Source organism: Lutjanus erythropterus, chromosome 13, assembly GCF_056507025.1.
Source record: "Lutjanus erythropterus isolate fLutEry1 chromosome 13, fLutEry1.hap2, whole genome shotgun sequence".
Classification (NCBI taxonomy): domain Eukaryota; kingdom Metazoa; phylum Chordata; class Actinopteri; order Lutjaniformes; family Lutjanidae; genus Lutjanus; species Lutjanus erythropterus.
Genome location: NC_139329.1, coordinates 14896768 through 14913201, shown reverse-complemented (window position 1 = coordinate 14913201; position 16434 = coordinate 14896768). Strand labels below are relative to the sequence as shown.

At 42.5% G+C, this 16434-nt stretch overlaps 1 protein-coding gene across 1 annotated transcript; it reads right to left on the bottom strand.

Moving 5' to 3' along the window:
* Positions 1 to 14096: 14096 nt before the first annotated feature.
* Positions 14097 to 15724, bottom strand: ascl1b (achaete-scute family bHLH transcription factor 1b). Its single transcript, XM_084735060.1, has one exon. The coding sequence runs from the start codon at positions 15503 to 15505 to the stop codon at positions 14888 to 14890; it is 618 nt and encodes a 205-aa protein (XP_084591186.1). The 5' UTR covers positions 15506 to 15724; the 3' UTR covers positions 14097 to 14887.
* Between the last annotated feature and the right edge of the window lie 710 nt (positions 15725 to 16434).

Here is a 16434-nt window from a genome sequence, read left to right as displayed (position 1 = left end):
TATTGTCCTACAGTCATAAACTTGCAGCCTTTAGTGTACAAACAAACATTTCAACAGATTGTTCTGTCTTCATCAGAGTTGCTTTGTTGAAGGCAGAAGAAGCTGACGGACGTTTGTCTGAACTGAAGGCTAAAAGCTGTGAGCATTGTGAACATTCTGTGGTCTGCTCGGTGCCACACTTTGGTGCCAGTTCTCTTGAAGCCTATGGGAGATGCATGGAGAAGCACACTAAAACCCAACACATCCAATAACACCAATAAAAGAAATGAAAGAAGGCACTGACTGATTTTTACAAATGTGCGCATTCATTTATTTGCTGTTGGTTGCCGGATGGTTTCATGAATGGATTTCACTGGGTTTGAACATTTGTGATAATGTAATCAATCATTAATTTTATTACAGCCCAGACTAAAAAAATCACTCTTCCTTACAGTCTGGCACAAATTACAGTGGTCCCTCTACATTATTAACTGTACCAGAATGGGTTTGCTTGCTTATCTGCAAGTCATGCAATAAAAGGGACTCTACAAATGAAAGTGAAGTCAAATGTCTGAACTATGAGGCAGCCCACCTACACTGCAGGTACCCACACACAAACACACACACACACATCTCAAAATGGTCAGCAGATAGGAGCTGTCACTGAACAATAGAAGTGGGGTTGAGGCCCAGCCAGTGCTGCGACTACAGGGGGACACAGACACAGACTGATAGAGGATGACCTGATAAACAGAGAGTGAGAGAAAGGGAGAGAAGGAGGAAGACCTCCTACTGACAAGGCCACACAGGATCAGCCACACTAATTCATCTGACCTCCGGTCAGCTTTTGTTTGTTTGTTTGTTTGTCTGTTTGTTTGTTTGTTTGTTTGTTTGTGTGTGTGTGTGTGTGTGTGTGTGTGTGTGTGTGTGTGTGTGTGTGTGTGTGTGTGTGCGTGTGTGGGGGGGTGGGGGTTCAGGGTTAAGCATCTAAATGCCAGCCATTGCGGTGAACTGGCACACTTCTCTCTGCTTAGAAATAAAGGTGCTAATTAGAAACCAAAAGGGAACTTCAACTTCTACCAAGAACCCAACAAGTGTTACACCTAGAACCATCTGTGAAAGTTTTCACTCAGAACCCTCAATGAGAGGTTCAGCATAGAGCTGTTCTATGGAGTAATGGTTGTACCAAGAACTCTCTGTGGGGGTTCTATCCAGAACCTACCTTCTAAGGGTGCTAACAAGAACCCAGCCAGGAGGTTCTACTGGGAACTTTTTGTATCTAGAATTCACCCAAGGAATATTACAGAGAACCCTTTTATAGTCCAAGGGTTTTATTTAGAACCCACCTATACGGTTCTACTGAGAAACCTTTTAATTTAAAAAACAAACCCTTGATGAAAGAACTCTTTGTTCATAAAAGGGTTCTTTGGATGAAAAAAGTTAATAATGGTACCCTTGTCTTATAAAGAACACTTGTTTCTTCAGAAACAAATATTTCTGGGTAGAACCTCAGCCCTACAGGAAGAGCAATTTTGGAACCCAAATTTCTAAGAGTCTGTGTTAAAACTTAGTCTGGTTCCATGTCTTTGACACATTGGGCACATACATTGTTCCGACCCCTGGCATCAGTGAATAAGGCTGAAATGGGATTACACAGTGACTTGTCTTCATCTCTGTCCTCCACCCTTCTTTTTTTTGTCTTTTTTGAGTCCTACTTTGGACTCAGCCGTGCTCTCAGGTCTATAAAGCCAAGCTGATGAGCCTGACTGGCCCATGCTCTTAGGGCCAGTAATAATCTCTCTTTAGGAGGCTGAGAGGGTGAAGTGAGCCATAAGAACCCTCTCTGTCAGCTTTAACCGGTCAACAGAAAGAAAAAGTCATAATTATAGTACTCTCTCTGGCTGGATTTAAATAAAGCTTCCTGGCTGGGCCCCTATAGACACACACACACACACACACACACACACACACACACACACACACACACACACATACACACGCACTTCAATAAAGAGGCACTAATCAATCAGGGGTTCCCCTGCCACGGCTTCATTGGAGCCCTGGTCTGAAAGAAGGACTGACAGCCCTCAACCTCCCAGTATTGTCAGACGAGACTGATTAGGCTTCTGACTGGCTACCTCAGCCACCAGCTAGAAAAGCACAGAGGTTAAAGGGTCTCCATTTGAAATCGACGAGCACTGAAAAGTTCTGGACACCTGCTTTTTAAAGTGATGCTTGTCTCTGCAGCCCTATCCTCCTTTTTTGTTATTTGCAATTTGAGGGCAGTGCAGGGGGAGAGGGAGAGAGTTGTTTGAGAGAGTAAAAAAGGGGTGAGTGGGGTACTGTGTGTGTGTGTGTATGTGTGTGTGTGTGTGTGTGTGTGTGTGTGTGTGTGTGTGTGTGTGTGTGTGTGTGTGTGTCTGTGGCTTAAGTTTTGAAGGGGGAGCTTGGCTGTGGGCCCAAGGCTGGAACAAAGAGGGGACACTCTTTACATGCATAGCCAGACAGAGTAAACTGGCCAGCAGCGCTTCCAGCAAATACAAGGCACAAAAACAGACTTAGAGAGAACGGGAAGAAGAAAAAAAAAAGAAAAACGGGAATATCAGACTAACCCGACTGTCAGGCTGCTCCACCTCTAAAACTTTTTATCTGTCACGTTTGGTTAAAAAAATGAGAAATGTATTGGGTGGCATGCTTATAAGGCGTTAAATAGCACAAGCTGCTTAGATTTTATTGTGTTTGCGTTCAATATGGAGCTGTGTGGCCGTGGGTAAACGGAAGCTATCCCTTTGCAAACACCCACAGGATGAACAAATACAGGCAATTAGTGCAGCACAGAAACACAGAGAGAGACAGGTGGACCAAGAGGAGAGGAGAGGAGAGGAGAGGAGAGGAGAGGAGAGGAGAGGAGAGGAGAGGAGAGGAGAGGAGAGGAGAGGAGAGGAGAGGAGAGGAGAGGAGAGGAGAGGAGAGGAGAGGAGCTTCTATTTTCACAAAACCAGCTAAATAAAAATTTAATTGTATGTTACATAGAATCATATCAATATATTGATATTGCCAGCATATTAGCAGATTTCCTAGCAAATACCCCTGATTCTGTTTTCACAATAATGAAAACACTGCAAACCATGAGGAAGGATAGTATTGAACTGGTTTATCAAAAGTTAATAAACTTTAATAAATGTTATAAATGCTTGTCAGGGTGACTGAAGGGTTGTTTGTTCAATTTAATATCTTGTTTAATGTTTCAGTGCCTAGATGACATTTGTGTCCATTATATATCTTTGTCTCAAATGTTTGATAATCACATTTGCAGGATCATTATAATATTGGCTGATATCCTTAATATCATTATTGGAATCAGAAAGAATCAATCAATCAAAATTCCAGTACTGGTTGGGATCAAAATGACATATAATGTGATGTGACAGTCATAATATACATAACATACTCACCTGGAAGTCAGGTAGATTCATGTTTTCATTGTCAACACGTCTTGTATTATCAGTTGTGTGTGTGTGCTCTCACCACTGGATGAAACACAACAACACTTGGATGTAACTGTCATCACAAAACTCTAACTGCTGAATGGGAATAATCGCAACTGAACAATTCTTCACTGCCATGACACTTCAGATGAATGGTTTCTAAAGACCACCTTTTTTCCGTGACTGTTATTTTTTTAGAAGGAGGTGCAGTGGATTCCCTCTCTTTTATTCTCTCTCTTTCTCCACTGAAATCAGCTTAGAGCTCTGCAACGATTTCACCCTCAAAAAAGGAGAGCCACTCCATCAGTGAGGGACAATAGTATATTCTGACAAAAAAGTCTGAGGGCGTTACGCCACCCCGCCGTCACCAGGTTCCTTTCCATACAGCCTCTGCCGGTGACTGGTAAATGCCACTTTCAATCTTTCTCTTTTCTCTCCTCCTTCCTTTTCACTCCTCCTATTTCTTGCCCTCAATGGGTGTGTTAAGTATTGTGCGTTCTGATGGGGGCGGTGAGTCAGTCAGGATCATTAAAAGCAGGCCGAGCCTTTGGCCAGATCAAAATAATTAACTGGAGAGGTCACAAGCTAATGAAATGAAATGGGGGGCTGAAAGGAGCCCCTAAATGGTGCTCACTAATCCTCCCTTTACCTTGTTTTAGGGAGGGGGCAGGACTCTGTAAGCCAGGGCATCGCTGCTGATAATAGGTTGTGGGGTGCAGGGGGACCTGGGACTATGGTGTGTGTGTGTGTGTGTGTGTGTGTGTGTGTGTGTGAGAGAGAGAGAGAGAGAGAGAGAGAGAGAGAGAGAGAGAGAGAGAGAAAAACAACAACATATTTTTCTAAAACAAGCAAAACTGTTGAAGGTCTGATCTTTTCAGTTACTTAAATGCAAATCAGCTTTATATAATCATGTACTATTTGGGAGTGGAGTGCAGGGGCACGTCTTTACTTTTTCAAGATAATGACATTTGTTTCTTTAAAATCCCAACCAGAGCTAGTTCAATAAGAAGAAAAGAGAATAAGAAAGCAATTCCACATTTTAAGGAAGTACTACATTACAAGTAAGAGTCCAGCCTTACAATGTTTACTTAAGTAAAGACACTCAGAAATTCAGCGAGCATCACAATAAAGTTACTCATTTTGTTTTTTAGCTGTGTCATTGTACACAGAGCAATGCAACAGCATGTCAAGCTGTAAACTTTACAAACCGAGTCTCTAAAGTGCCACATTGTGATGGAAGCAGTGAAGAGTGATAGAAACAGAGGGCAGGTGACGTGCTGTGAGCCACGTCATCAGAGCGGTGACACGTTTTTGCTTGAGCATGTTTTTGACACTGACACGCTCAGATTCTTGTTATACGTGTCTGACAATTTTATGGAAAGGATCACAACGGTGAGAAACCTTTTTCTGAAGAGTAAGATTTTAACTAGAAACATCTGTTGTATTGCTCCTGCCAAACCAACCAGACTCCGTTAGCAAAACTGTAATTTTAACATTCAAACTCAACAGAAACAAAAAGTCTTGGTTTGTCTTTCCACTTGTATTTATTCCACTGAAATAAACCCTTAATTCACAGCGTGATAGAGGAGCTGGAGGAAGGGGATGCTGGGTAGCAGCTGCAGCGCTGTCAGCAGCCCAGGACAGAAGCTTTAAAAGTGAACTACAGGAGGACGCACATCTTTACTTTTGCTGACTGTGTTTTCACATCGCAGATTATGGAGAAATATACTAAAATGTGAGTCTTATTGGTAAAAAGCAAACTCATGGAGGCTGTTATAAGAATTCATTGTGGTGCACAAAATTGAAAAAAAAAATGAATCATTGAATCGTTCTTTGCACCAAAACAAAGGGAAAAAATGGAGGTGATGATATTTATAGGTTTTATTATTTCAGTGGCCTGTATGTGGCCTGTGCACTAAAATGAAATTGATACCCCTGAATCTGCAAAGTAACCAGAAACTATAACTGCCAAATAAATGTATATCAAAACATAAAATGGTTGCCTCTGCAGAAGCCTTACACTAAGTATCATAAAATGGAAAAACTTAAGTTAATGTGTCAAAATTGTTATCAAGTACAGCTGTGAATGTACTGTACCTGTCTGACTGTACTTAGTTATGTTTTTGCAATGCATGTAAGAGATACAAAAAGACATTAAAGAGGGAAAGAAAAATATTATATATATATATAGGATAGATAATATCTAAATATGTCTATGTAAGTCTATGAATAAAGACCAACATCAAGGCTGTGAAACAGGACAAAATCAGACAAAACTGGTTTAACTTTGCAGTAGCACCTTTACTTGATTTCTTTTTTTATCCTAATCCTGCATGTGCTTTCATGTTACCATTCAGAACCCTTTCACACAAACCTTTCATTACCAGAAGCAAGTGTATACTAAGCTTTGATACCATAAAGAGGGCACTACTATTGTGTCATGCAGAGATATTCACAAGACATATAAAAGAAAATATCTAACTGTGCTACTGTCTGTCTAAATCGAACAATAGAAGAATGAAGCATGTGATCTGAAGCTGAGTGCGGTGCGTGTCAGAGGCTGATGAGGCTGTGGTGTGTCACTATGAACAGGTTCTCCAGAGACATGCTCCAACCTGCTGAAGACCCTAGGACATGGTTCTGTGTGTGTGTGTGTGTGTGTGTGTGTGTGTGTGTGTGTGTAGGGAGGGACAACACTTGTTTGACTAAAAAAGAGAGTAGAAAAGTGTTTTTTGTGGTTCGAGGTGTGACCTCTGACATGCAGACAATCACACACCCACGCATACACAAACTTTAAGACATTACAGTGTATTGTTGAGTGAAGGAATGCACCTGATCTCAACAGAAGCGTGGATGAAAGCTATTTAAACACACACACACAAAGACAAAGGCACACACACAAACAACAAGCCCACACATAACATGTTTTTAGAAAGACAGTTAAAGGGAGTTGCCGTTATTTTGTTGTGTTTTGTTTTGTTTGGGTTTTTTTTTAATGACTTAATATCTCATGTCATCACACACAACAGAGGGCAGAACAGGACAGTGTGGGGGAGTTTTTTTAATGAGGTGACAGGAGGTCTGTAGAGTAGCAAACATAAATGATACTGAAAGGAAGAACAGGTATGACCACTTGACTGACAGCAAAAAAGAATACATAAAGCAATTAGCCGATATAAAGTCATATATTGTCGAGTTTCGAGTTCGAGCCACAGCTAACGTGAGAGTGTCGTTAGTTTCAGTTGCTTTAATGGCTACAAGAAGCTGGCTAGAAAACAGGTGGTTGGGGAAAACCCCAATTTCTGTCTAGCAATGAAAAGTTTTTGATCTCATCCTCCAATGTGCGTCTGTGATGATGTTATTAACTACTACTGTTCCTTTGAAGGTCTGTTAAACCATCTTCTTGACCTTCTCTGGTTTGGATTGTACCATCACTAAAAGCAAATTATAGCTGCCTCGGGTTTGGACATTTAAATGAGGAAGAAGAAGTGGAAGAGAAGAGGAGAAGACAAAAGGTGGAAGAGGAGCAAGATAAAAAAAAAAAAGAGGAGAAGAAAGACAAATGAGGGTCCATCAACAAAACTGCCCAAACCATAATTATTTTAAACTTCTAAATAAAAATTCAGTTCAGTCATCAAGACATATCTACATGGAGACAACATACTGATGTGAGATGATGTGAGAGTGCGTTTTTGAGATAAGATTTTGACATTTATTGCACTACATCAACCATGACATCACATTTTTGTCATTTATTGTTTTTTTTAGAAACATTGGAAATGTATTTAGCCAGAATTTGCAGGAGCTAAAATATTTTGATTTTTGTGGGCTCAGGCTGGACTGTTCGTGGAGGACAGTCTGAAGATGCAGTGTGGCATGTTTGGTGTCAGTTGAGCAAAAATGTTGGGAGGAGGAAGGTTTAACTTGTTTTACAGTTTTCAAGAAAAACAAAGTGATGGACTTCATAATTCCTCCCACCTCAAAGCCTCTGAGCATTTCTCAGTGACCTTACATTTTAGTGAAGTTTACAAAGTGGCAGCACATACGGCTGAATTGTTATGAATTTTCAAAGTTTTTAACCTTTGACAGTCACTGTGATGCCAATGCAGGACTATTAGCTTACAACAACAGTGACACATACAATTGAGACTGGCAGCAAAGATACCCAGCCATAATGAGTAAATGTAAAACAGATGCATGTTTTTGGGGTGTGTTACAGGTGTCTTTGTCTATCACATTTCAGGTATGATGGTTGCTTCTTGTTCCTGATTGACAATGGCAAGTTTAGTGACATTGCAGAGGCTACATCTACTGTTGGCTTGATCACATTCCAGAGATCTCTAACACTATTCATTATTAATGTTCAAATCATCAGCATATGTAACCAGAATAACACTGCACTGCACTCACTATTCACTATTCTGTGTCATTACAGCTTATCTTCTGATCATTTTCACACTAAAACTTGTGCATGAACCCTATCATCACTACACTCTGTCTCCATCACAAACAAGTTTCTCACGACTCCAGATCATGTTTTCTTTACATGTATCCTGTACTTTAAGGCATCATTCCATACCACTGTTTTTTTAATTAGCAGCTCCCATCATTGTGTCCATCATCGTCTTCCCTCCACCTAACCTCAGACATCAGCTCTGCCCCTCTTCCTCCCCAACCAACCCACACATGCAAAAAAAAAACATCTCCCTCTCAAACTGTGGACAAGCAGCCCACTCCAGGCTGCAGGCTGCAGTCTCTCTGAACCATCATTACAGTCATTAGGCAAGAATAAGCTCTGTATCACAGGAGTCCACCAGCATCCAGTTTAACCCAGCACAATTAGCACATCCGTTGGAGTAGAATTACCCTGTAAAACGAGAATGCTCCGGACAAAAGAGGCAGGAGAGTTGGAGTTGAAAAAAGAGGGTAAGTGTGAGGGAAAGGGGGAGAGAGGAGGAGAGGAGGAATAAGGGAGGACAGGGAGAGATTAAAATTGTTTGAATTGAGTCCACGCTCGCCCCATTCATTTGGTATTCTGCTCAAATCAGGCCTTTTGTTCAGCCTGGCGTAAAGTAGTGTCAATCATCTCGACCCGGTTTTGTAGAATGGGGAAATTTATTATGAATTTGCTCCTGCAAATAATGAGGACTACCCCCTGCCTGCTCTCCCTTTTCCCTCCTCCTTCTCCCCCCCGAGCCACCTCTCCTCTCTCCCCCTCGCCTCCACCCCCATATCAATGCTGCAGAATAGGCAATAGAGAGTGAAGTTAGCAATCTCAGGGCCACTCGCACTCTGGACCCACATCAAAGTGACAGAGACGTCCAATCAGATTTGTCTTACAGGCATTACATGATGAATATGGTGCGGCCGCAGCACAAAAGCGCCTTTGTGTCTCCTCCGAGCAGAGACTATTCACAGCCCGCCACAGCCAGCCAGAGTGGAAGTAAATGGCCAAAAGGGCCCAGGCCAAAAAAAAAAGCACCCAAACTTGTGCAGCACAATGGCCCATGCAAATCACAGCCCCCGCCACCTCCACCCTACCACACATCCCCACCTCTTCCATCCCTCCACCCTTCAGGCCTGAGCTTGGTTCCTCCTCTGCTGGGTCGTCTGAAGTTTAGGGCCTATTCACGCACATACAGAGGTGTCAGTTAAAAGTGCTGAGCTGCACGCATTCAAACATTCATCTGAAAAGAGAGAGATTTCTTTTTTTAGAAAGATCGAAGAAAAACACGAGTCGAATGGCTGACTTTTTTGTCAGAAAGTGAGAGAAATTTGGCGGCTGTGAGCAAGACGCCTATTTAGCCAGACTTTTGGTTTGGGGGACAGGATTTACAGCACGCTGGTGTGGAACTATGATATTTCAACACATCCTGACGGGCTGCATATTTACATACATTGCAGTGATGACCAGTACAACTCAACAGTGCATGATTCTAAGTATAGAATGAGGTCAGAGTCAAAATACATATATTTTCCAGGTTCCTACACCTTTTCCAAAGTCACATTCAAGCACTTTTCAAGGTGCATTTTGTGGTGCTTTTTATTGATCTAGATTGTTTTGGTGTGAGTTGGAGTTTTGGGAGTAATTGGCCATAGAGACATTGGACCTTCTTTTTGAATATGATAAAACTAGACGTCAGTCAGCTTGTGGTGCTCAAAGTGCCAAAAAAAAGTACACTGGAAAATCATGACCACAGACCTCAGACCATTTAATTTATGCAACAGAAAGAAAGCAATTCCTACATATCTCTGAAACTTGGCTATTCACAATACAACAAGCTAAATGGATAAATAGCACTATAAGTCAGAGGAAAATGATGTACTTTTGATTTTGGGGTGATTTGTCCCTTTAAGACGATTTTCAGTGCAGAGGAAAACTCACTAAAGTACATCTCCCACCCTGGAAATAGAAAATCGTAATAATGAAGTCTGAATTTGAAACTAAACTATCAACAATGTTGAGATTAAAGGCCTACTTCATTATAGCAAATGTTAGCATCTGCGCTAGTGTAAATGTCAGCTCCTGCTTACAGACAAGATAAGCCTCTCTTTTAAGGAAAATCTGACAAGTAAAACAACTTGCTGTATGAGTAAGACTCTCCAGTGAGAAGGAAAAGCCTGGGCAGCATCCACAGCATCAGAAAAACTCTAAATGTAATAAGGAGAGGAGAAAAAGGCTTTTATTATCATATCATTATCAAGTTTTTACCTGCAGTGAGTGACCATAACTTCTAAAAGTGGGACGTCCTTAGTGTTTCTACTACCCACGACCTTACTCAATCAATAGCCAAGGGGTCAACAGATTTGTCTCCAGCTGTACGACCTGTGTGTGAGTGTGTGTGTGTGTGTGTGTGTGTAAATGAGTCTACTCCAAATCAGTCGAGCATGTTTTCTGTCTATGTTAAATATAAACGTGTCTGTGCCTCTGCTTAAACATTAACACCTCTGTAAGCATTGCTCAAGGTTGTGCACCATCTCTCCATTCATCCACATCTCTGCTCCGTCTCTGGTCATCACTTGCTGTCTAAAGCATATTTATCATACTTGCATCTTTCTGATCAGTGTTACACAGAGCAACGGTAGCTGTAGCAAATGTTTATATTGTCTAAATCAGTGTCTGGGGAAATAATGTTCACAGTTCAATGGAGTAATTGTTTTCCATGCCATTTGAATTGGAATTTGTATTTGACAAATGTGATTGCGGTCTGAAGTAATGTATAGTAAAACAAAGTCTGGTTGCCCTGTGTTATAAGCCCAGAGCCTGACTTTTTACTCTAGTCTGCAGGTCCTGATGCACCTGTTGCTCTGCAGGCAGATGTTGCTCTAACCACTCGCTGTGACTGGATGAGCCAAGCACTCAAATCAAAGCTCTTGGTGGGCTTGGACTTGAGCATATTTCCTGTTGCCATTTTCATAAGATATTTTCATCCTCTTACATTTAAATGCAGTAAAATATTATCACTGATTTCATTTTTTAGTGTCTTTCAATTAAAGTTTATTGAATAAATGTATTTAAGATAAAAATAGATGTAATCATGTAAGGACTAAGAAACATTGTTAGCTTATTAGCAGATGCCCATGATGATGTTCATTCAGGTACGGCAGAGAAGTCACTTTTTGGACAACAAAGTAACTGCTGTTTGACTGATTGATTATTTGATTTCATAGATAACCAGACACACAAACAAAACATATCCAAAGGATAACATGTTAATGTTAAAAATCTTAAAAGATGTTAGAAGTCTGGTATCCATACTGACAATCAATTAGTTAACTCAGTTACTGCTAACACCTGAAAGACAAACAAAACATTCAGAGCGGGGTCATTTTTCTCACATTTTAGGGCAGCAGTGCTACTTATAGAGAAAACCAGGGAGTGCTGTAACAGCTTTATTTGCAACATTCAGTCAGTTTATCAGTTATTAAAGTGCTGCAGTGATATCATCAACAACATACACTCCCATTTTCCTTTTTGAGTGGCATGTCTCTATGAACAACATTGTGGATTTTTTCCAAACAAAGAAAAAGATTTTCAGGTAAGAAAGTAACAATATATTATCATTGTTCTTTTTTCCCTCCAAGCATTCACTGTACTACAACTGGTCACCTTACGTTACATAAAGTAGCAGTTTTTCTAGTTTTATTTGATGCTTTGCTTTCATGCTACCTTCAAGCCCACACACTATAAAAGACAGCTATGTAATTGTGGCTTGGGGTGGGGACATTTGTAACAATCATTGAAATCACGAGAATCTCTGCATCATGTGCATGGAACACTTTGCAAACTCATAGCAAAAAGATATGTGGGTCAAATGTGTACTTTCTTCAATAAAGTTCTTTCATGAATTTAAAAGTGTGACTCTTAAACCAGCAAATTAACTCTCACTGTCACATCTATCCCCAGTTAGTGTTACAACTCACCCCAGTAGTGGGGTAGGTTAAAACGACATTAATTTGTGTTTGTGTTTGACATTAACTCACATACTCTTTGATTGTGTGGTAAAAAGTTTTATTTATAGTAGACAAATATGTGTACTGTGTATCACATTTTCAGAGACCTGGCATGAACACCTATTGAGTTCCTGCTGCTCAAACAAGTGTGTGTGTGACTTCGAAATAAGTGAGGATTTTTTTTTGTTTGTTTTGTTTTGTTTTGTTTTGTTTGCTTTTTTCATTTTTACTAAATTATATTACGAAATGAATAGATGCTCATATACTCTGATTGAAATGAAAGTAGAGAGAAAACAGTTATGTTATTAGTGGCAGTTGGACTGTTAAGTAACTATTGTCTACCTAAAATGTTGTGGGGGCATACACTGATGAACTATTTTTGCCAATGGGGCCAAAACATAGAAGCAACAATTGTTTCTTTTTTGCACCAAAACTGGTTCAGCAATGCGCAATTTGCGCACACACTGAAAGGATTAGCGGCCTCTTCTCCATCCAAATGTCTTAAAAACCCACTGAGCGCTCTGCTGACTGCATTTAGAGCAACAGATGACCCCTCCGCACCCCACTCTTGGCCAGTTTAAACCTATATTATACTCTAGGTGTATGCGCATTTGGCGTTTGAATGGTTTACGCATACATCATGGCTTTGCGCACGAAAACGCATGCATAAATGAGCTGCATTTGATTGATTATTCACCGTTGGATTACGCCAAAATTAACATGGCCCTTATGTATTGTCAAAATGACACGAATAAATCTATTTTCGCCCCTGCTCCTCCCTGTATGGCTGAGGAGAAAATTGCATATCCATCTTAAAGGACAAGAGACAAGCGCTTATTTTCACTTTGCGCTCTGGCCTCTGCCTGACACTGAAGGACATCACAAGCACCATTTCAACCGGATCATAATGGAGCAGCGGGATATTTTGCGCCCAACGTTGATTTGTCTTTTTGAGTCGCGCTGACGCAGGAGGTTATAAAGCAGAGCGTAATTAATGTCATTTATCACTTGTTTGATTTTGTCACTGCCTCACATACGCGAGCCATTAACCAATGGGAGCGCCGGAGCATTTGTCACCGAGTACAGGCACGTGGCTTACACCTGCAGGCTGCAGTGTGCGTGTGTGTGTGTGTGTGTGTGTGTGTGTGTGTGTGTGTGTGTGTGTGTGTGTGTGTGTGTATGTGTGTGTGCAAAAGAAAAAAGGAGATTGAGGATGCATATGCGTGTGTCACACTTTCAGGTGCAAAAAGAAAACATCCCAGAGATCTTTAAGTCTGTTACTTTTTTTAAGATTTCATAAAGTCCAGAAGTGAAAGTTCTGCGGTTTAACCATTTCTATGACTCATATTCTTCCCCTTTTATTGGGTAAATGTAGGTTAATGTCGTTTAGTTTTTGAATATATCACAAAATGCTACAAAACCAGCTCCAATCAGTCTCTCTTGTTCCCAATTTTACACTCCCACAGAGAGCACCAGGTGAAATTAAACTCGTTATTTCTCGTTCTGCCTCGCTGAATTTGGCATCAGTGTTTAATTACAATAGAAGATCTTCCATAATTGGCATAATGAGGCGCAAAGGCGCACACAATAGCGCTCACAATGTGGTGTTGCGCTCCCCATTTCGCAGGAGATGGGCTTTTTGATTGGGCTGTGTGCGCCATGAAAAACACAGTAGGGGGATACAACTAGTCTACAACCCCAGGTTTTTATTTAGATTGATCTCAATCGGGCAATAAGAATTTTGACCCGCCTCATTGTGTTGCTGACTTTCCCCAGGCCGTATTTCAAAGTGTCTATACCCTTTGAGAGGAGTGAATTGCACCCCTCCTCCCCCCCTCCGCTGCAGGCCCTCTGGGCTATTGGGTAAAGGCAGAGTATGCAAAAGAAACAATGCAATGCATGAAACGTAATATTAATCTCCCCGGCCTGAATGCACACAAAGCGCTGGAGAAGGTGCACGTCTATAATGGTTATTGAGTGCTCACCCAGCTGCGCAATTTACCCCGTGTGCCCAACCAAGTCGGGAAAAGGTCATGCAGGGTTTGAATAGAGGAGAGGCTCCCTAGTTTGCTCAATTACCACCACCAACACACACCCCTCACACACAAACACACACACATCTGAGCACAAATGTGTGCAATATCGGCTGAAGAACCAAACCACTGCAAAAGCATATAATATAAATAGATTCATCTTTATTTATAAAACTTGTTTTACACAAAATATATCTGTTAAAATCGAATATTTACATTTTAGGCTACTGGAAACGGAGAACAAGTGCATACATTAATAAAAGTCTCCTTACCACCTATTTCAAAATAACAAAACAACTACAATCTGTCACAGGTAGTAGCCTTGATATTGCTGTCCAGTCACACACGACTCATACATGCCAGCTCACTGCCTCACTGACAGCTGCTTTTCTAAACACTGTCAGGACAAGTGGCAGTGAGAACATTGTTTGTTTGACTCAATGTACAAAAATATGTCTTCATGTTAAAACAATTTGCTGTATGATACACTTTGTTATGAAAGGGGAGGAAACATGTACATCAGTCTGTTGACGCATCATCTTTGTTGTGTTGTTCCTTCCAGCTGAGGAAGGCAGGCAGCTCTGCTCATCATCAACAAGTCTTGTGGAGCTGCAGCAGCGTCTCTGCTGCTGTGTCACGTATTAATTGCACTTATTCAAACATAACATCAACAGTTCTTTACGTCCACGCGTCAACGTGACACCGTGTCCAACTCCCTCCTCCTGGTGGGGACTGTTCATGCTCTATGCAACAAGAGGCTCCCTCTGTCTGTCTCACTATTGCTTTGCTCCTGCAGGAACAGCCCGGGTGAGGGAGGGAGGCAACAGATCACTTCCACGCACGGAGACGAGATGATCTGACGCCTTTATCAAGTCTTTTCATGCGCTTTTACGCACAGACGCAGCTGTGTGTTTTGGATGCTGCCAGCCTCAGTCAGTACCTGTCGAACCAGGTTGTAAAGTCCAACAGCTCCTGCTCCTCGGAGCTCAGCGGCTCATAACCGCCTTCATCTGACGAGTAGGTGGAGTGAGGCGACTCCGGGTCGGCGGAGTAGCTGTTGGAGAGTGTCGGGGACGGCAACCCGCACTGGAACGCAGCCGACACCGCGTCGTGCTCGTCCAGAAGTTGCTGTAAAGCCCTGATGTACTCCACCGCGGACCTCAGGGTCTCCACCTTGCTCATCTTCTTGTTGGCGGCGCCGTTGGGCACATGCTGACGGAGCGTCTGGAAGCCCATGTTGACTTGTTTGACCCGGTTCCTCTCCCGCTCGTTCCGCCGGGCCACGGCCACGGGCTGCTGCTGGGGGATGGAGTAACCGAGGCCATTGAAGCTCAGGCGCCGCTTGCAACGCAGCAGCTCCGGCGAGCTGGAGCGCTGTCTCTTCAGCACCTTGGCTTTGCTCTGGAAACCGGCAGCACTGGCGGTGTTGTTGGGGTGCACAGCGGGGAGGGTGCAGTCCTGCGCCGGGGCGTGCAGGCTGAGCCCGGCGCGTCGTTCAGTAAGTCCAAAGGTGAATGCGGTCTGCGTGGTGGTGATGGTGGTAGTCTCCATCTTGCTTGACAGTTGGTGGAGTGATGGATGCAGTGGGACAAGAAGAGGAGGGATGCAGCGGGACAAGAAGAAGAAGTGTTGGCAGTGTCCAGCTCTCGTGTCCTTCGCGTGGGGACCGTGTGTCCAAGTCTCTCTTGACTGCTTTTACTCCACGAGCCGATCTGACCCAAACTTTGGCAGCACTCCTCTTTTTCAACACGCGCCCCCAACACACACCCCACCCACCCTCTTTCTGAAGACGCACGCTTCGTGGCGAGGCCCCGCCCCCGCTGTGTGATTCTTCTGCACGCCGCCCCCCCCCGGGCCAGGCGCGTGGCTCCGGGAGCTCAATAAACAATCCCAGCTTTCAGTGCGCCGGGAGCACGCGCTGGGCTCATTTACATTCCAATGTGTCCAAACCTGAAGGCCCATTGGTCGATTCAAACGGCCTGCAACCGTGCGAAAAGAAAGAAAGAAAGAAAGGAGAAAAAAGACAGCGAAAGAAGAAGAAAAAAAAGAATAAAAAAGTGAATGGTTTAGTTTCTTTGAAATGCCTTTTGAATTTGACAATGTACCCCTGGCAAGTCTTCAAATTATCAGTCTTTCGTTCCCCCCTCGGCCATCTTTCTCCTCCAGCTCTTTACAATCACAAATACCAAGGACGCTCTCTGCTGTATCCAGGCTACAGCTGTACACAGCTAACACTGCAAGCGTGTCTCTCAGCACAATCATTTGCGATTATAGAGCTCACATTTAAAGGCAAACATTATGTTTATGTCATGCAGGACAGCAGATTACAGTTACCTCTCTGCTCGGTGGCCTGCAGGTTCAGTTTGTTGCCACTTCCCTGACAGATCATCACTTTCTTTTGTTACATTCAGTAACTCTTTCACTCTGGTAGGAATACAAACACTGTCTTTGTTTGTACTTTTTTACGCTCAAGGACCACA

Bases quoted from the DNA above. Each gene is read 5' to 3' on its own strand.
- ascl1b (XM_084735060.1), bottom strand. From the start codon at position 15,505: ATGGAGACTACCACCATCACCACCACGCAGACCGCATTCACCTTTGGA.